General features: G+C 44.4%; 1 protein-coding gene and 1 pseudogene across 4 annotated transcripts in view; one reads left to right on the top strand and one right to left on the bottom strand.

Moving 5' to 3' along the window:
- Positions 1-24,932, bottom strand: part of LOC138775890 (ribokinase-like) — a 61,383-nt gene that overhangs the window by 19,783 nt on the left and 16,668 nt on the right. For all 4 annotated transcript variants that reach the window (XM_069956074.1, XM_069956072.1, XM_069956075.1 and 1 more), the window contains exons 2-8: positions 23,791-23,866; positions 16,330-16,462; positions 9,045-9,108; positions 8,074-8,136; positions 6,929-7,093; positions 4,646-4,737; positions 4,158-4,346 (exon numbers count right to left, since the gene is read on the bottom strand). In XM_069956074.1, coding sequence (XP_069812175.1) covers positions 4,158-4,346; positions 4,646-4,737; positions 6,929-7,093; positions 8,074-8,136; positions 9,045-9,108; positions 16,330-16,462; positions 23,791-23,849 — 765 coding nt within the window. In that variant the 5' untranslated portion in view covers positions 23,850-23,866. The remainder of the gene's footprint in view (positions 1-4,157; positions 4,347-4,645; positions 4,738-6,928; positions 7,094-8,073; positions 8,137-9,044; positions 9,109-16,329; positions 16,463-23,790; positions 23,867-24,932) is intronic.
- The window catches only part of LOC138775893 (BRISC and BRCA1-A complex member 2-like), a 65,369-nt pseudogene continuing 55,666 nt past the window's right edge, over positions 15,230-24,932 (top strand).

Raw genomic sequence — 24,932 nt, 5'->3', positions numbered from 1 at the left:
CTCAGTTACGAGTCTCAAAACACGGGATAGCCAGATATCTCTAGCCTGTTGCCAACGGGGTGCCTCCATGATGGGGAGAGCACCACACCACCCTGATAAATAACCCCTTAAGTCCCACTCGGTTGCGAGTATTGGAACATAGACAGGGAAACAACAGGGTGGCCCCTTTTGTCAATGTCTAACTCAAGGTGCGAGTATTGCGATCATGACAAGGGCTTGCAAAGGCAGGCTTCCACCCACAGACAGCCGTTTCGGGGTTTTTGCCCCTCGTCAGTGTGGGGTAGGATTCTGGCTAGTTGGGGCAATGAAAAATCAACCAACAAAACACAGTAATCACTGAACTCAAGGAGAACAGCGAAAAAAATTCCAATGAAGTACTCAATCAAGAGTCTCCACTGATGCCCCCAAAAATTTAAATATGCAAAACAAGAGTCCGTGGAGCCTCGTTACGAGTCTCAAAACACGGGATAGCCAGATATCTCTAGCCTGTTGCCAACGGGGTGCCTCCATGATGGGGAGAGCACCACACCACCCTGATAAATAACCCCTTAAGTGCCACTCGGTTGCGAGTATTGGAACATAGACAGGGAAACAACAGGGTGGCCCCTTTTGTCAATGTCTAACTCAAGGTGCGAGTATTGCGATCATGACAAGGGCTTGCAAAGGCAGGCTTCCACCCACAGACAGCCGTTTCGGGGTTTTTGCCCCTCGTCAGTGTGGGGTAGGATTCTGGCTAGTTGGGGCAATGAAAAATCAACCAACAAAACACAGTAATCACTGAACTCAAGGAGAACAGCGAAAAAAATTCCAATGAAGTACTCAATCAAGAGTCTCCACTGATGCCCCCAAAAATTTAAATATGCAAAACAAGAGTCCGTGGAGCCTCAGTTACGAGTCTCAAAACACGGGATAGCCAGATATCTCTAGCCTGTTGCCAACGGGGTGCCTCCATGATGGGGAGAGCACCACACCACCCTGATAAATAACCCCTTAAGTCCCACTCGGTTGCGAGTATTGGAACATAGACAGGGAAACAACAGGGTGGCCCCTTTTGTCAATGTCTAACTCAAGGTGCGAGTATTGCGATCATGACAAGGGCTTGCAAAGGCAGGCTTCCACCCACAGACAGCCGTTTCGGGGTTTTTGCCCCTCGTCAGTGTGGGGTAGGATTCTGGCTAGTTGGGGCAATGAAAAATCAACCAACAAAACACAGTAATCACTGAACTCAAGGAGAACAGCGAAAAAAATTCCAATGAAGTACTCAATCAAGAGTCTCCACTGATGCCCCCAAAAATTTAAATATGCAAAACAAGAGTCCGTGGAGCCTCAGTTACGAGTCTCAAAACACGGGATAGCCAGATATCTCTAGCCTGTTGCCAACGGGGTGCCTCCATGATGGGGAGAGCACCACACCACCCTGATAAATAACCCCTTAAGTCCCACTCGGTTGCGAGTATTGGAACATAGACAGGGAAACAACAGGGTGGCCCCTTTTGTCAATGTCTAACTCAAGGTGCGAGTATTGCGATCATGACAAGGGCTTGCAAAGGCAGGCTTCCACCCACAGACAGCCGTTTCGGGGTTTTTGCCCCTCGTCAGTGTGGGGTAGGATTCTGGCTAGTTGGGGCAATGAAAAATCAACCAACAAAACACAGTAATCACTGAACTCAAGGAGAACAGCGAAAAAAATTCCAATGAAGTACTCAATCAAGAGTCTCCACTGATGCCCCCAAAAATTTAAATATGCAAAACAAGAGTCGGTGGAGCCTCAGTTACGAGTCTCAAAACACGGGATAGCCAGATATCTCTAGCCTGTTGCCAACGGGGTGCCTCCATGATGGGGAGAGCACCACACCACCCTGATAAATAACCCCTTAAGTCCCACTCGGTTGCGAGTATTGGAACATAGACAGGGAAACAACAGGGTGGCCCCTTTTGTCAATGTCTAACTCAAGGTGCGAGTATTGCGATCATGACAAGGGCTTGCAAAGGCAGGCTTCCACCCACAGACAGCCGTTTCGGGGTTTTTGCCCCTCGTCAGTGTGGGGTAGGATTCTGGCTAGTTGGGGCAATGAAAAATCAACCAACAAAACACAGTAATCACTGAACTCAAGGAGAACAGCGAAAAATTGCGTTATGATCGCAATACTCGCACCTTGAGTTAGACATTGACAAAAGGGGCCACCCTGTTGTTTCCCTGTCTATGTTCCAATACTCGCAACCGAGTGGGACTTAAGGGGTTATTTATCAGGGTGGTGTGGTGCTCTCCCCATCATGGAGGCACCCCGTTGGCAACAGGCTAGAGATATCTGGCTATCCCGTGTTTTGAGACTCGTAACTGAGGCTCCACGGACTCTTGTTTTGCATATTTAAATTTTTGGGGGCATCAGTGGAGACTCTTGATTGAGTACTTCATTGGAATTTTTTCGCTGTTCTCCTTGAGTTCAGTGATTACTGTGTTTTGTTGGTTGATTTTTCATTGCCCCAACTAGCCAGAATCCTACCCCACACTGACGAGGGGCAAAAACCCCGAAACGGCTGTCTGTGGGTGGAAGCCTGCCTTTGCAAGCCCTTGTCATGATCGCAATACTCGCACCTTGAGTTAGACATTGACAAAAGGGGCCACCCTGTTGTTTCCCTGTCTATGTTCCAATACTCGCAACCGAGTGGGACTTAAGGGGTTATTTATCAGGGTGGTGTGGTGCTCTCCCCATCATGGAGGCACCCCGTTGGCAACAGGCTAGAGATATCTGGCTATCCCGTGTTTTGAGACTCGTAACTGAGGCTCCACGGACTCTTGTTTGCATATTTAAATTTTTGGGGGCATCAGTGGAGACTCTTGATTGAGTACTTCATTGGAATTTTTTTCGCTGTTCTCCTTGAGTTCAGTGATTACTGTGTTTTGTTGGTTGATTTTTCATTGCCCCAACTAGCCAGAATCCTACCCCACACTGACGAGGGGCAAAAACCCCGAAACGGCTGTCTGTGGGTGGAAGCCTGCCTTTGCAAGCCCTTGTCATGATCGCAATACTCGCACCTTGAGTTAGACATTGACAAAAGGGGCCACCCTGTTGTTTCCCTGTCTATGTTCCAATACTCGCAACCGAGTGGGACTTAAGGGGTTATTTATCAGGGTGGTGTGGTGCTCTCCCCATCATGGAGGCACCCGTTGGCAACAGGCTAGAGATATCTGGCTATCCCGTGTTTTGAGACTCGTAACTGAGGCTCCACGGACTCTTGTTTTGCATATTTAAATTTTTGGGGGCATCAGTGGAGACTCTTGATTGAGTACTTCATTGGAATTTTTTTCGCTGTTCTCCTTGAGTTCAGTGATTACTGTGTTTTGTTGGTTGATTTTTCATTGCCCCAACTAGCCAGAATCCTACCCCACACTGACGAGGGGCAAAACCCCCGAAACGGCTGTCTGTGGGTGGAAGCCTGCCTTTGCAAGCCCTTGTCATGATCGCAATACTCGCACCTTGAGTTAGACATTGACTAAAGGGGCCACCCTGTTGTTTCCCTGTCTATGTTCCAATACTCGCAACCGAGTGGGACTTAAGGGGTTATTTATCAGGGTGGTGTGGTGCTCTCCCCATCATGGAGGCACCCCGTTGGCAACAGGCTAGAGATATCTGGCTATCCCGTGTTTTGAGACTCGTAACTGAGGCTCCACGGACTCTTGTTTTGCATATTTAAATTTTTGGGGGCATCAGTGGAGACTCTTGATTGAGTACTTCATTGGAATTTTTTTCGCTGTTCTCCTTGAGTTCAGTGATTACTGTGTTTTGTTGGCTGTACATGATGTAGGCACAAATATTACTATCTTCCTGTCTCTCTCTACATGATGTACATTTCTGTGAATTATGTAGCTGCAGATAATATTTATCCCTGTCGCTCTGTATATAATGTAGGTACAGAGAGTTCTGTTTCTTTGTCTTTCCTTATAAATGATGAAGGTACAGGTAGTGCTGCCTCATTGGGCCTCTTCCTGTATATAACATAGACACATAAAGAGCTACCTCCTAGTCTATTTTTGTAAATTTATACACATAGGTAGCAGACTGTGTCCCTGTCATTTCCAGTCCAGACACTGCAGCTGACAGATTATCTACATAACAACAACAACAACTACCCCATATTTCTGAATAATATCCTACCGTGGTGTCCACCGATGTTACTTTGGATGTCGCGATGTGCTTGGGTTCCGGAACTTCTTTGGATACGATTACACATCCCTCTCCTCCTAAGGTTATCAGGACGAGATGACAACCTCTGGCCAGCAGCACAGACCCTGCAGCTCCTGCATCTGAGGGGCTCCTCACCTGCACACCTGTTAGTATCTCTGCCTGGAAATTATAAACGGATATAGTTACCAGGGCCAGAATGGCAGTGAGGTTACGGGATCTGTAATCCCGAATCATTTTGACTTTTGTTGATCAGGGGTACATGGATGATATAGGATCTATAGGGACTGACGTTACATTGGGTGCTGTATGTAGGGAGCTGTCCGCAGTCAGACCCACTGCCATAATCCAGCAGGAGATGGCGTAGGCTTTGGTATAGTAAAGGCTCCATGCATTTTGATGTATGTCCATGGAGTGAGGAAACATTAGTTACAAGAGATCACATAGTGACACATCCTTACCTCGCTCTCATTGCAGCAGAAGATGTCAGAGTGCGTATAAAAGGAGGAGTCTAGATCAGCGATGGCTGGAGCGGGGTTAAAGATCGTTCTTACTACAAAAAAAAAAGTAACAAAGCTTTATCAGATTAATCTAGGCATGGATTCCCCCTACTGTTGTCTCCAGTTCAGGTGCAGTTAGCAATTAAGCTCCATTCACTTCAATGGAACTGAGTTTCAAAACCCCACCCAAACTGGAGACAACAGTAGGGGGAAAGTGGCCATGTTTTTATAGCGCTGGATAATCCCTTTAATACTCATCACCACATGCTGAAATACTTGGGGAGAGGTTAGAGACCTTAGTATCCAGTCAGAATAGCCCCTTGGGGTATAATGGAGCTTATTGCATAAAATTGCTCCTAGTCATTAGGCCCCGTTCCCACTGAGCAAAGGTAGCGGAATTCCGCAACGGAATTGTCCGCCACGGAATGCCGTTAGCCTCCCGCTCATGTTCATTCTTCAGCGCGTACAGAGCAGCAGCGTGCGCCTCCCATAGACTCCCATTATGAGCGGGAGGCTAACGACATTCCGCGGCGGACAATTCCGTCGCGGAATTCCGCTAGCTTTGCTCAGTGGGAACGGGGCCATAGGCAGTATTAGCCATCCTAAAAAAGACGCCAGATACAATTCTCAAACCTTTTTGATCCCGTGATTGCTCTCTATATCCTGGTGGATGTCTTGTGCTTTATCCAACCATTATAAGTAAATCGAATCTGATCGCATCCTCAAAGGAGCTATGTGTGACTAGAGAGAGGAATGGATACCATAACCAAATCTATCAAAGGTGACCAAGTGGTTCCGCATGTACTTAGCGGGTGGTGACCAGTTTTTAAACCACATTTCACTATTTTGGTTATTTTGTTATTGTGCCATTTTTAAAAGGAAGAATAAAAGTAAAATTTTAACCATTTGGTAAATTAAGGCATTAAGGGATTACAATCCGCCGTGAAAATGTGCCTCCTTATGGACAGTGATCTAGTAGTCTTTATCTAAAGCTTTATCACTTGTTAGGTGAAATGAAAGGGATTTTCTAAGGATAGCCGATGGCTGTACGGCCATGCTGGGAGTTGTAGTTTTGCTGGAAAGCCACTGGCCGAGACTAATACATTCTTCACATTTATGACTCGTATTGTGGCTAAGGTCAAATCTAAGGCACATATGTAAAATGACATCATGTGCACCTATGATGGTGACTGTAGAGTTAGACTAGCCTTTAGGGTAGCTTCACACGTACCGTATCGCTGTGTATTTAACGCTGCATATTTAACGCTGCGTTTTTATCGCTGCGTGTTTGGTGCGATTTTTACATGCGAGTTTTGATTTTCACATGATTTTCATGTGAAAATCAAAACTCGCATGTAAAAATCGCACCAAACACGCAGCAATAAATACGCAGCGTTTAATACGCAGCGATACGGTACATGTGATAACACAAGCTCCTCCAGGCATTGGTGCCCAAGTACATGGACGTGTTGTTTAATATTGATGACATTCCATACTAGAACTAAATTGGTTGTCATCCAGCTTTCCAGGGATAAGAAGAGACTATGATGAAAGTATATTATTCTATCTTTCCACCTGTAACTAAGACTCTTATTACAGAACTGCTGGGGGCAACCATGAGCTGAATATGAGAAGAAATATGAGAAATTCTTTCTAAAAAGTGAGAACGGCTGATATTCTAATGACACATGGAAAACGCAATGAAAATCAGCTTATCTGTATAAGTCGTAGCAGCCGTGTGGCCTGTGGCTCCCTGACAACTTGGCTGCGCCCAACCCTACAGCTGGGGCTAATAATCCAGAGTAAGGGCGGCTGATGTTCCTTATAAACAACCTCCTGACTTCATTATAAATCATAATAAAATACAAATGCCTCCTTGAGCAATGTGAACACAGGCCAAGACCAAAAGACCAGTGGGCATCATAAGGAGACTGTATTATGTGAGAATAACCGCTATACTATGCTCTCTATGTATATTCAGACATCGCACTGTGGTGATGTAACGCCGGTCACTCATTGCTGCAAAGCGCTAGATGAATATTCACGAGAAGGGCGGAGCTTGTCTGTGCACTGAGGGTGAATACCGCCCCCTGGGCACCAAACCACCTAATTAACATATTAACAAAACTCCCATCATTCTCAGCACCTCTGGCCCCATGGGAACATAACAGCAGGCTACAGTCTTCTACCGTGTTGATTTTGCTGTTTTTCTTTACAGACTTATACATTTTAATGCCATCTCACCTCCGCTCTTGTGCGCCATTTTCAGGGCCTCTAGTGAGACTTGGGGGCTGATCTCCAGCTGACAAACCATCACCCGGGCTCCGGTTATAGCTGCTGAGGCTTTGGTAAGATCTTCTGAGTTCAGTAATAGATTCGCCCCAGCAACGATTACGATGGCATTCTGTCCTGTGGGAACACGGTCACTAGGGTCATAACCTCACATAAGAATGTACTCAGCTGTTTATTAGTGATCAATCACCCAGCTTTCCAAGACTCCTGAAAAGTAATCTGATCAATGTAGTGACATCTCTATAACTGGGTCACCTACTGATTGGGACTCCAAAAAAGTTGGTTGGCAGCATACAGGGTTGTACCCAGTGTACTCTGCACAATGTATAATGGGATATAATGGGGTACCACTGGCATGACTGAGAGACAACAGGGGCATGTGCCAAGGGTGCCAACAACCCACTTTGCATTGGCTAGGGTATAAAGATACACAGCTGAACCTGTGCCTCACTTTTTCACCGTTTTCAATAGCTTTGCTTGTTGTCGGTGTGTTGGACCAGACATACAGTAGTACTTCTCACAGCTGAGGGTTGAATACAATTGTATTTACACAATGCTCTGTGACTCCAGACTGATACATTGTACATAGCTAATCTTGCTCTCAGCTGAGAAGTGATACACTTGTATCCAGTGTAGACCATGCTCTGTGAGCTAAACCGCCTGGACTCCAGACTGATACATTGTACATAGCTAATCCTGCTATCAGCTGAGAAGTGATACAATTGTATCCAGTGTAGACAATGCTCTGTGAGCTCTACAACCTGGACTCCAGACTGATACATTGTACATAGCTAGTATTGCTCTCAGCTGAGAAGTGATACAATTGTATCCAGTGTAGACAATGCTATGTGAGCTCTACAGCCTGGACTCCAGACTGCTACATTGTACATAGCTAATCCTGCTCTCAGCTGAGAAGTGATACATCTGTATCTAGGCTGGACAATGCTCTGTGAGCTAAACATCCTGGATTTCAGACTAATACATTGTACACAGCTAGTCCTGCTCTCAGCTGAGAAATGGTACAATTGTATCCAGTCTACACAATGCTCTATGAGCTAAACATCATCATACTGTGTGTTACTTTACGTTCTCTTCACCTTCTGCATTTACGATGATGGAAGCAGCTCCAGTGGCGGCTGCTCCGGTCTGATACACATAATCTGTAAGAGAAGAAGAGACGGTGATGGCAGAGTATGCGCCATTGTGATGTGTAACATGGACGCACGGGTTACGGAAAATCACAGGAATAATAAAACCTGCATGTAAGGGAGCTCCAGGAATCTGCAGCCACATCAGACAGGAGCCGCGCCAGCAAAAACTAAAGAATTTCACTTATATTTATAGAGAACAGATGGCAAAAGTGGCGTAAAGGGCGAAATACAGATGGAGGCGCTGAGAGCGGAGGACTGGTCTGAGCTGAGGCACAAAGAGAACTGGGAAATGATGAGGGTTGTAGTCTTCAGCATAATTATATAACTATAAGGTAATTAGGGTATCTGGAATACTTTGGGGGAGATTTATCAGGCATGGTGTAAAGTGAAACTGGCTCAGTTGCCCCTAGCAGCCAATCAGATTCCACTTTTCATTCCTCACAGACTCTTTGGAAAATGAAAGGTGGAATCTGATTGGTTGCTAGGGGCAACTGAGACAGTTTCACTTTACACCATGTTTGATATATCTCCCTCTTTGTGTTGCTGTGGAGCCCAATATTTATAATGTAAGTCTGCACACACTTCTGAAATACTCTGCACTGCTAAGGACACAGCTTTATGTACATCTAGGCCTGAAACCTCTAATAAGATCAGAACACTTCTTACCTGAAATACTCTGTGTTGCTGTGGAATCCCACCTTTTCTACAATGTAACTCTCAGATGCTACAAAATCGACACACTCCTTTCCTAAGATACTTTGTGCTGCTGTGGGACCTGCTTCTTCTGCTATGTAACTCTGAGTTCCTGACAAGCTCCACCATTTCTAGTATTGCCGCTGACATGCACCCTGACTGTACACAATGTGTAAGGCTCAGCAAACAGGGGGCGCCTTGGAGGGGCTGAGATCAGCACTTACCTGTGCAGACGTTGTGCTTCTTGAAGTTTTCTATGTAATTGTTCCCAAAAGAATCATCACCTACCTGAAAGCGGAGAAATGTGAATGAGAAGTGGAGAACTAATGCTACGTTTACACGGAACGATAATTTTCCCAAATGTCCGATTAACGACTTCGAAGTAACGATTTTTCTTTTATAACAATCAGCGTTTAGACGGAATGATATATCGTTCGGAAATTTCATTTTGCAGTCGCTTAAGCCTATCTCGAACATACTGTAGGTAAAATAGGTGAACGACTCTTTACACGGAACGATCTGCGAATTTTTTGAGAACGACGATTTAAGAACATGTTCAAAGATCAAAATGAACAATTTCTCGCTCGTCGTTCGTTGCGTTTACGATTATCGCTTGAATTCGATCGTTATCGTGCAAATTCGCACGATAATCGTTCTGTGTAAATGCAGCATAAGGGTCTGCTCACATATCAACATACTGTGTGGGGACAAGGCCAAAAGTCACATCACCGCTGGGGCATGGAAGGGTTAACTGTACCTGTTGTGGGGGAAAGGGGCACTATATCTACTATACTGGCAGTGTATCTGTTATGCGGTCAATAACTCTTATAGGGCACTACATTTGTTATGGCAGCACAGATCACTGTTATGGGGCATTGTACTTGTTATGAGGGCGCTGGTAAACACCTATTATACTATAGGGGCGGTAGTTGATTCGTATGGGACACTGCATCTCTTATATGGGCACATATACCTTATAAATACAGACTTGAAAGGACAAAAACTCTAATAATACCCCACAATGTGTAAGAGCCCCAATCATTACACCCACTGAAATCTCATCAACACTTCCAGGAACAGAAGAGGCTGCACTGCCTATACTGGAGCCCGTCCAACCTAGCAAGAAGAAACAGTTCTGGGAAGAGCAGCGATGAACCCAGCCAGGTGATAAAAAGAGAGCGCCACACTGTGCCAGGCCTGTGATACCAGACAAGCCGCAGGGCAACAGTGTACAGACATAGGAGAGAACATGATATGTGAGGAATGTGACTGTGCCAGTATCACTGATATATACCGTATAACAGATACATACATTGCTGAAATTCCTAAACAAAGGGGGCAGTATTATACAGTAGTAGTTATATTCTCTTACATAGGAGCAGTTTCTGAACGGCTGGCACTCCCCTTCATAAGACCCATGTGACCCAAATTAGCAGGATATACCTGTGCTCACATGTCAGTACCTCCATGTTTTTCCCATTCTGTCTGCAGCCGTGGTGGTGAGTGTAATACCATATTCATACTTGTGTTGTTTGGGGCAGCCTTCTCCGCCGGTGGTGCTGGCTGGGTATTGGTGGGGCATTTTGGGTTTGGTCCTGTGACATTGGGGTTGCAGGGCCATTCCATGGCCTCCCTTCCCTGTTTGTGCACGCTTTGCGGGGTTGGCAGTCGCTGACCGACACAGTGTGGAGTAAGCGTAGGGACCCGTGTGGACCAGGAGATCTGCACGTGGTACACAGGGCAGTATGGTTTGATCAAATTATATACAGAAATCCTGGCGTTGGTTTTTAAAATTAGCCGAGCGGCATTGGTGTCAGCCATAAGTGTGATGTGCAGTAGCTGCCTTCTCTCCATGTCGCATTATAGTACATGGGAGCAATAATATAGTAGTTATATTCTTGTATATAGGAGCTGTATTATAGTAGTTATATTCTTGTATATAGGAGCACTATTATAGTAGTTATATTCTTGTATATAGGAGCACTATTATAGTAGTTATATTCTTGTATATAGGAGCAGTATTATAGTAGTTATATTCTTGTATATAGGAGCAGTATTATAGTAGTTATCGAAGTGTGGAGAGAAAGAATTCCGCACTCACCGGTCAGGAAAGTAGTGGATTTATTGATTCATACACCGACGGCTTGAGCTGGGAGGGGGAAGATGTTAAGCAGGTGTACTCAGGGCAGCTACAATTGTTTCTAGCCTGCTCGGCACTTCGTCTGGTTGCTCACAGTATGGCTTGATCAATTCATACACAAAATTCTGATGTGTTTTTTTATTTAGCCTAGCGGCACTAGTATCAGCCATAGGTGTGATGTGCAGCACTCTGTTTCTTCCCTGAACCGCATTTTGTTTCTCTCTTTTCTCCGTGTATTGCACTCCTCCTGGTGAGACCATTCTGTTTGCTGCAGCTATGGTGAGTGTAATTCCTTATCCAGACTTGTGCTGCTTGGGGGCGACCTTCTCCGCCGGCGGTGCTGGCCGGGTTCTGGTGTGGTGTTTTTGGGTCTGGTCCTGTGGCATGGGGGTCGCAGGGCCGTCCCATGGCCCCCGTTCCCTGACTGTGCACGCCTGCGGGGTTGGTGGCCACTGACTGGCACGGTGTGGACTTAGTGTAGGGACCCATGTGTATCAGATACCGGCACGAGGTACATGGGGCAGTATGGCTTGATCAATTCATACATAAAATTCTGATGTGTTTTTTATTTAGCCTAGCGGCACTAGTATCAGCCATAGGTGTGAGGTGCAGCACTCTGTTTCTTCCCTGAACCGCATTATAGTAGTTATATTCTTGTATATAGGAGCACTATTATAGTAGTTATATTCTTGTATATAGGAGCACTATTATAGTAGTTATATTCTTGTATATAGGAGCAGTATTATAGTAGTTATATTCTTGTATATAGGAGCAGTATTATAGTAGTTATCGAAGTGTGGAGAGAGAGAATTCCGCACTCACCGGTGTGCTCACAGCCAGACGAAGCGCCGAGCAGGCGAGAAACAATTGTAGCTGCCCTGAGTACACCTGCTTAACATCTTCCCCCTCCCAGCTCAAGCCGTCGGTGTATGAATCAATAAATCCACTACTTTCCTGACCGGTGAGTGCGGAATTCTTTCTCTCCACACTTCGATATTTATGACTGTATTTGTTCCTTGCACCCGACCTGCTGTGGTTTGTCTACACCGCTCTATTACTGCATATCCCCTAGTCCTCAGTCCTTATCTGTGTCTACATCAGCTGGTGCCGGCCGAACTACTCTCACTCGTTTCATTATAGTAGTTATATTCTTGTATATAGGAGCAGTATTATAGTAGTTATATTCCTGTATATAGGAGCAGTATTATAGCAGTTATATTCTTGTATATAGGGGCAGTATTATAGTAGTTATATTCTTGTATATAGGAGCAGTATTATAGTAGTTATATTCTTGTATATAGGAGCAGTATTATAGTAGTTATATTCTTGTATATAGGAGCAGTATTATAGTAGTTATATTCTTGTATATAGGAGCAGTATTATAGTAGTTATATTCTTGTATATAGGGGCAGTATTATAGTAGTTATATTCTTGTATATAGGAGCAGTATTATAGTAGTTATATTCCTGTACATAGGAGCAGTATTATAGTAGTCATATTCTTGTACTTAGGGGACAGTATTATAGTAGTTATATTCTTGTATATAGGAGCAGTATTATAGTAGTTATATTCTTGTATATAGGAGCAGTATTATAGTAGTTATATTCTTGTATATAGGAGCAGTATTATAGTAGTTATATTCTTGTATATAGGGGCAGTATTATAGTAGTTATATTCTTGTATATAGGAGCAGTATTATAGTAGTTATATTCCTGTACATAGGAGCAGTATTATAGTAGTCATATTCTTGTACTTAGGGGACAGTATTATAGTAGTTATATTCTTGTATATAGGAGCAATATTATAGTAGTTATACGGACAGTGAGAGAAAGGAGCGCTGCACCTCACACCTATGTCTGACACTAATGCCTACATTTAAAAACCAACGCCAGGATGTTGGTATATAATTTGATCAAACCATATTGCCCCATGTACCATGTGCAGGTCCCCTGGTTCACATGAGTTCCTAAGCTAACTCACCACCGTGTCAGTCAGCAACCGCCAACCCCGCAAAGCGAGCACAAACAGGGAAGGGAGGCCATAGAACGGCTTTGCAACCCCACGTTCACAGGACCAATCCCCAAGGGCCCCCCCCCCCCTAAAACCCAGCAGGCACCGGCGGCGGGGAAAAGTGGCCCCAGGTAGCACCAGTGTGAACAAGGTCTAAAACACTCACCATTGCTCCTGCAGGCAGAATAGGAAAAATAGGAGGCACTAGTCATGTGTACACAGGTGTCTCCTGCTGATTGCGGTCACATGGGTCTTACCAGGAGGAGTGCAAAAACTTAAAAAAAGAGAAACGTAAAATACGGACAGGGAGAGAAAGGAGCGCTGCACCTTACACCAATGGCTGACACTAATGCCTATCGGCTACATTTAAAAACCAACGCCAGGATGTTGGTATATAATTTGATCAAACCATATTCTTTCACATTGGTGTTATTTGGTTACAGCTTTCTCTGCCGGTGGTGCCTGCTGGTTTTTGTGGGGGCCCTTGGGGATTAGTCCTGTGACAGTGGGGTTGCAGGGCCGTTCTATGGCCTCCCTTTCCTGTTGGTGCACGCCTTGCTGGGTTGGCGGCCGCTGACTGACACGGTGGTGAGTTATGTAGGGACCCATGTGAACCAGGGGACCTGCACGCGGTACATAGGGCAATATGGTTTGATCAAATTATATACCAACATCCTGGCGTTGGTTTTTAAATGTAGCAGATAGGCATTAGTGTCAGCCATAGGTGTGATATGCAGCAGCTCCTTTCTCTCCTTGTCCCTATTATAGTAGTTATATTTTTGTATACAGGGGCTGTATTATAGTAGTTATATTCTTGTATATAGGAGCACTATTATAGTAGTCATATTCTTGTATATAGGAGCAGTATTATAGTAGTTATATTCTTGTATATAGGAGCAGTATTATAGTAGTTATATTCTTTTACTTAGGAGCCAGTATTACAGTTGTCATATTCCTGTACAATCCCAAAATACTTCCGGGGAACAGTACGGAGTAGCCCATGTCTCTTTTTACCTGTCAATCAAATCAAGTGGGGAGAGGATTGTACTGCTGCACCCTCCTTCTGGCTGTATCTTGGGATCACAGTGGGTCTCAGGACATGTTAAAAGTTACTACAAATGACAGCACTGCTTGACAAGCCTTTCTTCTTGTGGATTGGTATGTGTGTTCTATATTTAGTGTCTCACATTCACAGGGTAGTTTAGGACAATGCCAGTTTCTCATACGCCTGACAATACTTTCTTTGTTACAAGAATATGACATTTCTTCTATATGTAAAGAAGCACAAGAATAAACCATGAGGTCAGGACATAAGCGAGAAATGCCGTCAGAGGTCAATAAGCAGCTTAACGATAAATGGTCAGCCATACTGAGGAGATATGGTCACTTCTCTGCTATGTAGACAACTTACACGTCACGGAGGAGCCCATGTGAGGATATCTAATATTTTATAATATATAAGCTAAATAATAGCATGTAACTGCAACATGAATGACATTACTGCCTATCAGCAACATTAACAAAGTGACATCATTATATGTTAATTTTTAACAGAAAGACATCACATCACTCCATATTCAAGTTACATATTACCATGGGGACACAGATCTAATCTGCACATACAGGTCACCACTATAAATAGGTATAAGTGTATACATTCCTGAAAGGGACCCTCACCCTATGTGTATCCTTGTAGTCACTGTTCCAGTCTGGCTTCTACATTGTAGCAGTGTGGTTATTATTCCCATGATGCTCAAACTCCGCCCCTTTTAGATTAGATTAAGATGACCTAAACAAAGGGCGCTCTCTCTAGTGTCTTCTATATTTCGGCTTTTCTGATTGGTCTGTCATAGTAAATACATGTACATTAGAGATCTGCATTGTGCCGTCTCTCTGTTATTCCTCCTGGAAGTGTATGAATAAATTGACATTTGGGTGATACCCCTCCTGTGACAAATAGGTGGAGTCTGTACAGGGTAAAGTGTAAAGACACACCCCCAGCAAGTAATATTCACTTGTCAATGTATTTATACATTTTCAGGAGGAATAACAGAGGAATGGCACAAAGCAGATTTTTTTTTAAGGAAAGCTCCAGAATTGCTATCTCACAAAGAAGGTCAGGAGGAGCCACGGGCCTTATGTAAAAAGGTACAAATCAACCGAAGATAGAAAAAAGTCTGAGGGCACTCGGTAATCAGTGTGAGGTGTTGGCATCTCCAATACGCGTACCCGCTAAGAAGTATTGTATTGTATGAAGCAATAAAGAATATCTACATATCGGTGAGTGCACTCTAAATTTTTTCTTTCTTCTGTTGATTTGTACCATTGGACTTTCATTCACCTGAGTGAGCACCACCAGAAAGGATAAATCAATATCCTTTTTAAGGGTGCGTGCACACTATGGAATCCGTGCGTATGACCCGCAACGGATTCCGTAGCTCGTACCCGCACACAGCAGCGCGCATCTCCGTCCGTGCCATAGACACTATTCTAAATTCCGCATTCCGCCGAAAAAATTGACATGTCAGTTCTTTTGGAGAATGCGCAATCCCTCCGTGCATGGTATAGTGTCTATGGCACGGACAGAGATGCGCGCCGCCGCGTGTGGGTATGAGCGACGGAATCCACTGTGTGTCATACGCGCGGATTTCGTAGTGTGCACGCACCCAAATGCTCACATAGGGACACAGCCTAAGGCCTGCCAAGTTAGTTTGGCCGACCACTACATGTTTTATTTTACACGTTTATGTAAAGACGTGTAACCTTTATAACATTGCTCCATAGCGAGATGTAAAAAATGTTAACTGGAAATGATGCATCATGGGATATAAGAGAAATAATAAAGACTTTTCTTCTACATGTATAGGCTTATTCATAAATGGTGTCCTGCGGAGGGGGTCTTTAGTGTAACATGGGAGCTTGAGTTTTCCTTTAAAAACCAGCGCCGTCCATAGTTTGGGTATGGTATTGCAGCCTTTACATGAATGGGGTGGAGCTGTAATACCAGACACAGCCCATAGAAAGATGTGGCGCTATTTATGGTTAAAAGCAGAGTCTTTCATCAGACGGCAGACAACCCCTGTATAACTCCTGACACTGGACCCTTTCAGCTACATTCCTGACATGACTGCACCATTCCACATGAGGTCACGGCGTAGGAACGCGTCTCCTTCATTAGTCCCTGACGGTGATTTACAGGAATAAAATTTGGATGAGACAGCTACTTATGAGCAAGCTGGGGGGTTTATTTAGTCTCTGAACTCAAGGAATTTCCTATATTTCCTACACTAAGGGTCCCAAGCGGATTTCCTGTTTCATTATTCATAGAGCTCAGCGCTGAGATACAGGATACGTGTTACCTTGCAGACCATGGCGGTGCAGGCCCCAAGTCGAGACGCTTGGATGCACTGATTTGCTCCTTTGCCCCCGAAACCAATGAAGAACTTGCTCCCGTGTATGGTCTCTCCGGCTTTGGGCAGACGAGGGGTTAAACTGCAGAAAAATTAACAGTATTAAGAGTAAACATGTGGACTTTTATCATGCGTCACACCTTGTTTACATATCACAGTATGCTACAGGTATGAGCCTTCTTTCCAGTATTGCCACCCTCACGCCTGAAACAGGAGTGATCGGTCAGATTATTCATAGGGCTGAGTGGTTATACAGTAATACATCCATGCGGCCATATTGGTTGTCACTAAGCGATTTAAGTTTTACAACTTTAAAAACTTTGGATAAAAAATTGCTGGCGGTCTTAATGTAAAACATACTGTCTAAGAGGTGCAGGCGTCTTAAGAAATGCGGTCTGTATGCCATATATGAAAATTGACATAAATTTTCACTGTAATTTCCAACAATTTTGGACATATAATTTTATAAATAGGTTAGGCTGCAAGAGGCCATGCCCAGTCATGCTAAGCCACACCCACTTAGAATGAAGTAAATGTGGTGCAAAAATGCTAAAAAGTGGCAGTTTTCCTAAATGATATCTGTTCAAAAATGTTAAACTTTTCTAATCCGGTTTCCTTTGTACATTGCTTCATATCAAGTTTCAATTCCTCATCAGTTTCTGCTTCCTGTTTGTGAATATTCCAGCTAACCCATCCACATCCCCTATCTGCCTCCTGGACTGATGGTGCAGGACATTGTATCAGTCTGGAGTCCAGGCTGTTCAGCTCACAGAGCATTGTCTTATATTAAGCTCCGCCTCCTTTTTTCTGGCAGCATTCACTAAGAGGTGTACCAGCGCCTGCGAGCATTCATAAATCCTGATAAATGAGGTGCGGGGGGAGGCCACGCCTCCTCCCCGCCTCATCACGCCCCCGCAAGCTCCGCCAGCCCGCCCAACAGGCGAGCGGGGTGCACGGGAGTCGTACGCCGGGGAGAAGGGGTGTCTCCCTGGTGTACACCTCTGCCGTACCGTTTGTAAATCCCCCCCATAGTATACACTCCGGACGGAATCCTTAGCAGCGCCGCAAACAACTGACATGTCAGTTTTCTGCGGCTGCTATTAATTGAATAGCGGCCGCAGAATACCCTGTCAGTGCACACTTTGGAGCGAGCGCCTCTTCGCACGGATGCGCTCGCATCAGAACTCTGCGGCCCTAAAGATCATCCGGCTGATGATCTTTTCAGAGACCAACCGTTCCGTGACCTGGACGGGTCACGGAACAGCCTGTCTCTAACGTAGTCTGCACATGGCCTTACAGTTATAGGCCTTATTAACACGTTCCATAAATTTGTCTGTAACTGTGGATCCATTCATTTCTATAAAAGTTAATAGGAGCGTCCATAATTTTTTTTAAACGTCTGTAAAGCTTGCAGAAAATACGGATCATCCTAATTTAACTACCATCTTCCCATTTCTTGCAGATGTGAAAAAATACGGATTGTGGATGTACTAGGGAGGAATTTTTTTGCGTGTGAATGAGGCCATATATTGGTCAGCTGGGATTTTTTTCATCTTTCTACAGTGGGGTCGGGTGTCTGGTCCCATGTGACATTAATTCATCTTGTGAAGTGTCCATGGTTCCAGAATTAAAGGGTGCTCCTTGGTGTCATCACAGAGACAGGATCGGGCAGCGCTGGGAAATCAAGGATTAGGGCCGACTGACTTCATGCTGAATGAATTCCTCTCCTGCAATGACTCACTGTAGGAGAGGAGCGATCCGGCTTCAGGACTAGAGAAGTGGCCTCTGGGGTCTCTTTGTGCTCGCCGTGACCCCGCACTGACCGCAGCTCCTCAGACTCTATACTCCTTTCTCCTGCTCCCAATAAAGGGCTCAGAGCTCCCAGCCTGCACTTCAAGGGGCCTCACCTGCTCCTTGTTTTATAGTTTTTACACTAGAGTAAAGAATCCTGAGAATGTGGGGAGCCTAAAAAGCGAGAACATCAAAGGCTCCAAAACCACATCAGCCCCTCAAAAATATAAGCTCCCTCATATATGATGAGAACTGCCCAATGTACTATAACAATGTGGCATGTGCAGGAACCACATGGATAGCTCTGTGTCCGGACTGTGAATATGGTGGCACCCAGCCTCTCCCCCACAGGAAATCCAAGGCAGCACACGTACAGTACAGACACTGGTCAGCAAATGGAACAAACTAATGTGTCCAAGACTGTATAGACAGTGTATACTGTGCTTCAGGTAGTATATGGCTGGGTGGCAGGGTGTGTCACTGACTCTATATGTGCAAAAAAGGAGTCCGTGGAGCCTCGGTTGCGGGTCTCAAAACACGGGAATAGCCAGATATATCCCTAGCCTATAGCCACGGGGTGTCTGATAGATGACCTTTTAAGTCCCACTCGGTTGCGAGTATTGGAACATAAATAGGGAAACAACAGAGTGGCCCCTTTTGTGTCAAAGTCTAACTCTGTAGCGAGTATTGTGACATGACAAGGGCTTGCCAAGGTAGGCATCCATCCACAGACAGCTATTTCGGGGTATTTGCCCCTCGTCAGTGTGGAGCAGGATTCTGGGTAGTTGGGGCAATGACAAATCAACCAACAAAACACAATAATCACTGAGCTCGAGGAAATCAGTGAAAAAATTCCAATGAAGTACTCAATAAAGTCTCCACTGATGCCCCCGAAAATTGAATATGCAAAAAAGGAGTCCGTGGAGCCTCGGTTGCGAGTCTCAAAACACGGGAATAGCCAGATATCCCTAGCCTGTTGCCACGGGGTGCCTCCAGATGGGGAGGAATTTTTTCCCTAATCTCCTTGAGCTCAGTGACTGCACTGACTGTATACTGTATGTGTCTGTATACCGATTTTGTCCTTGACTATATATGTGTCACTGTATGTGTATATAAAAGGATGAGTGTATGTATGGCACTATATATACTGTATATGTATGTAGATGTATATAAGAAGATGAGTGTATGTATGGCACTATATGTGTGTGTATCACTGTATATGTATGTAGGTGTATATAAGAGGATGAGTGTATGTGTGGCACTATATGTGTGTGTGTGTGTCCCTCTATATGTATGTAGGTGTATATAAGAAGATGAGGGTGTGTGTATCTGTAAGCATATATATATGTGTGTCACAGTAAATGTGTGCATCACTTTATTTATATGTATGTAAGATTATCAGTGTGTATGCATCTATATGACTATATGTGCATTCAGGATTGGGAATAGAATACACTTGATAAGAATAAAGGAGAAGACCAGCAGCCGGGCATGGACAGTATCAGTGATATAAGGCTACAACTATACTGTGACATCTTTCCTCTGGTATTATGTCTGACAAATCATGTACACCACCTTTTCCCAGCATGAACTCTTGTATATTGCATATTGACGCCAGAGCATGACACCTAGACCCAGCAATACCACCTGTATATTACAGTATATACACCAGAGCACAGCACCTATACCCAGTAATACTGCCTGTATATTACAGTATGTACACCAGAGAACAGCACCTATACCCAGTAATACTGCCTGTATATTACAGTATATACACCAGAGAACAGCACCTATACCCAGTAATACTGCCTGTATATTACAGTATGTACATTAGAGCACAACACCTATACCCAGCAATACCACCTGTATATTACAGTATATACACCAGAGAACAGCACCTATACCCAGTAATACTGCCTGTATATTACAGTATGTACACCAGAGAACAGCACCTATACCCAGCAATACCGCCTGTATATTACAGTATGTACACCAGAGAACAGCACCTATACCCAGTAATACTGCCTGTATATTACAGTATGTACATTAGAGCACAACACCTATACCCAGCAATACCACCTGTATATTACAGTATATACACCAGAGAACAGCACCTATATTCAGTAAGGCTATGATCACACTGCGTATGTTTCCGGACGTAGTGAGAACCGCGAATATACGCACATAGTTTTGAGGTTGATGCGTTCGCTTGAAAGTATACAATATACGCCCGCACAGTGCACACTACATATGAGCTTACGGCCAGATTGTATACGGCGCCGTGAAAAATGAACAAGACCATTGTTTGAGGACGGAAATGTTGAAACTCACGGCCGTGGATTTCCTTGTGGTCCCGTACGAAGTACTTATTTCAGCAAAATTGAACTTGATTTTTCGATCCAAAAGGTTCTGTGAGTTTTATTGGGCTGGGCGAAGATTTCCAAGTAAATGATGTGTTTCAGATCGCTTCGAAACAAGCTAGGGAAGCATAACTCTACTACGGGCGTATGTTCGCGGTTTGTACGCATCCGTCCGCATGTCGATTTTTCCCACGCCCGTAGTTTCAGCTGCACATGTACGGCAGCATATGAAATGCGGTCGGACTCATATGCAGTGTGAACATAGCCTAATACTGCCTGTATACTACAGTATGTACATCAGAGCACAACACCTATACCCAGTAATACTGCCTGCCTGTATACAACAGTATGCACATCAGAGCACAGCACCTATACCCAGTAATACTGCCTGTATACTACAGTATGTATATCAGAGCACAGCACCTATACCCAGTAATACCACCTGTATATTACAGCATGCACATCAGAGCACAACACCTTTACCCAGCAATACTGCCTATATATTAGTATGTATACCAGAGCACAGCACCTATACCCAGTAATACTGCCTGTATATTACAGTATGTACACCAGAGCACAGCACCTATACCCAGCAATACCACCTGTATATTACAGTATATACACCAGAGAACAGCACCTATACCCAGTAATACCACCTGTATATTACAGTATGTACACCACAGCACAACACCTATACCCAGCAATACCACCTGTATATTACAGTATATACACCAGAGAACAGCACCTATACCTAGTAATACCACCTGTATATTACAGTATGTACACCAGAGCAGGGCACCTGTATATTGCAGTATGTACACCAGAGCACAGCACCTGTATATTGCAGTATGTACACCAGAGCACAGCACCTATACCACCTGTACATTACAGTATATGACGATTATGTCACCTGCAGCTAGTACATATAAGAGTGAAGATGCGGTAATGGTGATACTCTTTGATTTTCCATTACTGTACTGTGTTAATTCACCTACTAAAGGAGCGGTCTGCTTTAGGAACCGAGTATTTATTACTTGAGTCAGGACCCCAGGAAGTCCCACCCTAACAGGGTTCTGGCTGTTGATGGGAGCGTCAGTGCTGGGAGGGGGACCCTTCACTAGGATGTAGTCCATGTGCCCCTTCCCCATCACTTAGCTGTATACAGAGAGATCTTTCCGTGCTGCTGGATGTGATCTGCAGGCTGAGCTCACTGCTCCTGGCCCAAACTATTTATTTATCCATCTGATGACCTCATAGTCTGTGGCCATGGTGACCGCTGTCACAAACAGCGCTCCACAGTGACCTCACGCCTCCTAGGCTCTTACATAAACTTGTAACACATGGCGAGCAGAAAAAAAGACGGCTGCCTTAAAGGGGTAATCCCTCACTAAACACTAGGGTTCACACAGGGCAGATAAACAGCAGAAACTTTGGATTGTTCCACAGAAAATATGGGAAAATCTGTATGGGAAAAACACATTTGTGGCCTCTGTTTGGCACATGGGGGGAGACCACGATTATCATTATAGATCTGTCTGGGCATCCATAACATGTAGAAAAATTATTTTATTCTCCTGAGCAAATTATCAAGAGGCGCTCCCAAGCCAAGTGAACACATGACATAATTTGTATGTATGCATATTTTTAGCCTGTTTGCTTTTGTATCCTCCAAAGTTGAAAAAAATTAGGAAAAACTTTGCAAAGCAGGCTTAAAAAAAACACCCAAAAGCAGAATTTTTTTTTACAATGAGATTGTGTTTTAGATGAAGAAAAACAGCAAAAAAACACGTGGGAACAGAGCCTAAAGAAGCATACCCACATCCGCAAAATACTGTTGTGACAGTGTTCTGTGGACTGGACCTTGCAGCTATGTCAGTACAGTAGCACAACTTTTTAAACACTTTAGCGGCTCCTTGCATCATAATGAATCATGATCCCGGGAGCTCTGAGGTTTGGTCAACAGAATACAGTCCCTGCACGGCCAGTTTTCTGCAGACAAGTAAATACCCCCTTAGGGTACAGTCAAACCAAATGGATGGCCACAAGCACTGCACTTTTTGCTGCAAAGCCACCACAGATACTGCTTTGCTGGTAAAAGAATAGTTGAAATCCACATCCACCACATGTGGCCCACCTCTCAGTGGAGGATTCAAAAAGATAAGAAAAACACAGCTGCTTTCATTGAATAACAGCACCACCCTGTCCTCAGGTTGGGTGTGATACTACAATTCTGCTCCATTCATCTCCATGGAACTGAGATGCAATACCACACACAACCTGAGGACAAGGGTGGTGCTGCTTCTGGAGGAAAGCAGCTAATCCTGGAGAACCCCTTTATAGGGTGAATTTTTTTGTAACCCAGAGCTATACAGGGATGAAAACATAGAGTGTCCATGTGCATGACAGAATTTAAAGGGGTAGTGCGGTGCTACACATTTATTTACTAAATAACACACATTAAAAAGTTATACAACTTTGTAATGTGTGTTATTTAAGTGAATGGCCCCTCTCCCCATGTTCCCCCCAACACCCGGAAGTGTGGTGCATTATACTCAGCGAATTACTGTCGACCCCGGCCCGTCGATCTTGGGTCCATCGCGCCATCTTCAGGAGGCTGGCCGGACTGCTCCAACCGTCCCTCATGCCGACCCCTCGAGTGCGTCATCAACTGCTCAGCCGCCATTGGCTGAGCATAACTATGCTCAGCCAATCGCGGCCGAGCAGCTGATGACGCGCCAGAGGGGGGCCGGCAGGGCTGGAGTGGTCCGCTGGCCTCATGAAGATGACATGTTCGACCCAAGATGGCGGCCCGGGCTGACAGTGATTATGTGAGTATAATGCACCACACTTCCAGGGGTGGGGGGAACATGGGGAAGGGGGCCATTCACTTAAATAACACACATTACAAAGTTGTATAACTTTGTAATGTGTGTTATTTAGTGAATAAATGTGTAGCACCGCACTACCCCTTTAAGTGTAGTGCAGAAAATAAAGCCTGTAAGATGGAAACTGTCACCATGCTGGTGACTTCCTGCTGACAGATCTCTCTTACTAATTCTGTACTGTTTATGTTGTAAGAAGCAGTAGCTCATTCCACGTAGCTCATGCAGTGGGAAGGGATGAGGGACTGTAGCTTTCCAGAAGTTGTTAAGATATAACTTCCAACATGTCCCGGGAGTTGTAGTCTCACAAGAACTGGATGTTGGAGGTCAATGATGTGTGGGTACAGAGTGGACTATATATGGAGCAGGACACTCACCTCACAAGATCAGTCATGCATGAGCCCACCACGACCACCTGAGGTCTATCCGGATCCATTGTGCTGATGGTGTGAGCTGGGGAAAGAGGAAAATGAACAATCAGTAAATATACAGCGGCCAGAACAAAGGTCAAAGGTATAAAGACTGAGAGCGGCTTCTGTGAGCCAGCCAAGAGGCACAATAAAACTGCTACAAGTGTACATGTCCCGCTATACTGATTCCTATTATAGGAGGAGGAATTAGCTACAGTCTCAGTACTGAACTACACTTCCCAACATGCCATCTTGTTCACATTTTGTGTGTCAAACCTAAGACTCTCCAGCTGTTCACACAGAGATTTATCTGACAGATTTTTGAAGCCAAAGCCAGGAATGGATTTGAAAAGAAGAGAAATCTCAGTCTTTCTTGTATGACCTATTCTTTGTTGATAGTCTATTCCTGGCTTTGGCTTCAAAAACCTGTCAGATAAATCTGTGTGTGTGAAACACACCATTTGACCATGATTTTGATTGCATGGCATGAAGATGGCAATGTTGAATTATGATGCTGCATGTAATATTAGTGAATAGTGTTGCAAAGTTTTGGTCGCATGTAATAGGTAAAATAAGACTTTGCTATCAGTGATCTCATTGCAAGTCGCATGTACTTGCAACCTGCTTGTGACTAATATCTGACAGACTGTTGAAGCCAAAGCCAGGAACAGACTATAAACAGAGAACAGGTCATAAGGAACAGACTGAGATTTCTCTTCTTTTTGAGCCAATTCCTGGCTTTGGCTTCAAAAATCTGTCAGATAAATCTCTGTGTGTAAACGCACTATAAGGGTAGCTTCACACGTACCGTATCGCTGCGTTTTTGGTGCGATTTTTACATGCCAGTTTTTATTTTCACATGAAAATCATGTGAAAATCAAAATGCGCATGTAAAAAACGCACCAAAAACGCTGCGTTACGGTATGTGTGAAGGCACCCTAATGGTGCGTTCACACCTACAGGATTTGCAGCTGATTTTCTGCTGTGGATCCGCAGCAGATTTCATTTAAATAACTGAACACAGCATCAAATCTGCTGCAGATCCTGTAGGTGTGAACGCACCCTAAAGGTGGGTTCATACTGAGGAATTCTCGCGGATGACATCCGCG

This window comes from Dendropsophus ebraccatus, unplaced genomic scaffold (assembly GCF_027789765.1).
Source record: "Dendropsophus ebraccatus isolate aDenEbr1 unplaced genomic scaffold, aDenEbr1.pat pat_scaffold_318_ctg1, whole genome shotgun sequence".
NCBI lineage: Eukaryota > Metazoa > Chordata > Amphibia > Anura > Hylidae > Dendropsophus > Dendropsophus ebraccatus.
The sequence above is the reverse complement of the archived record's forward strand: the minus strand, read 5'-3'. Positions and strand labels throughout refer to the sequence as shown.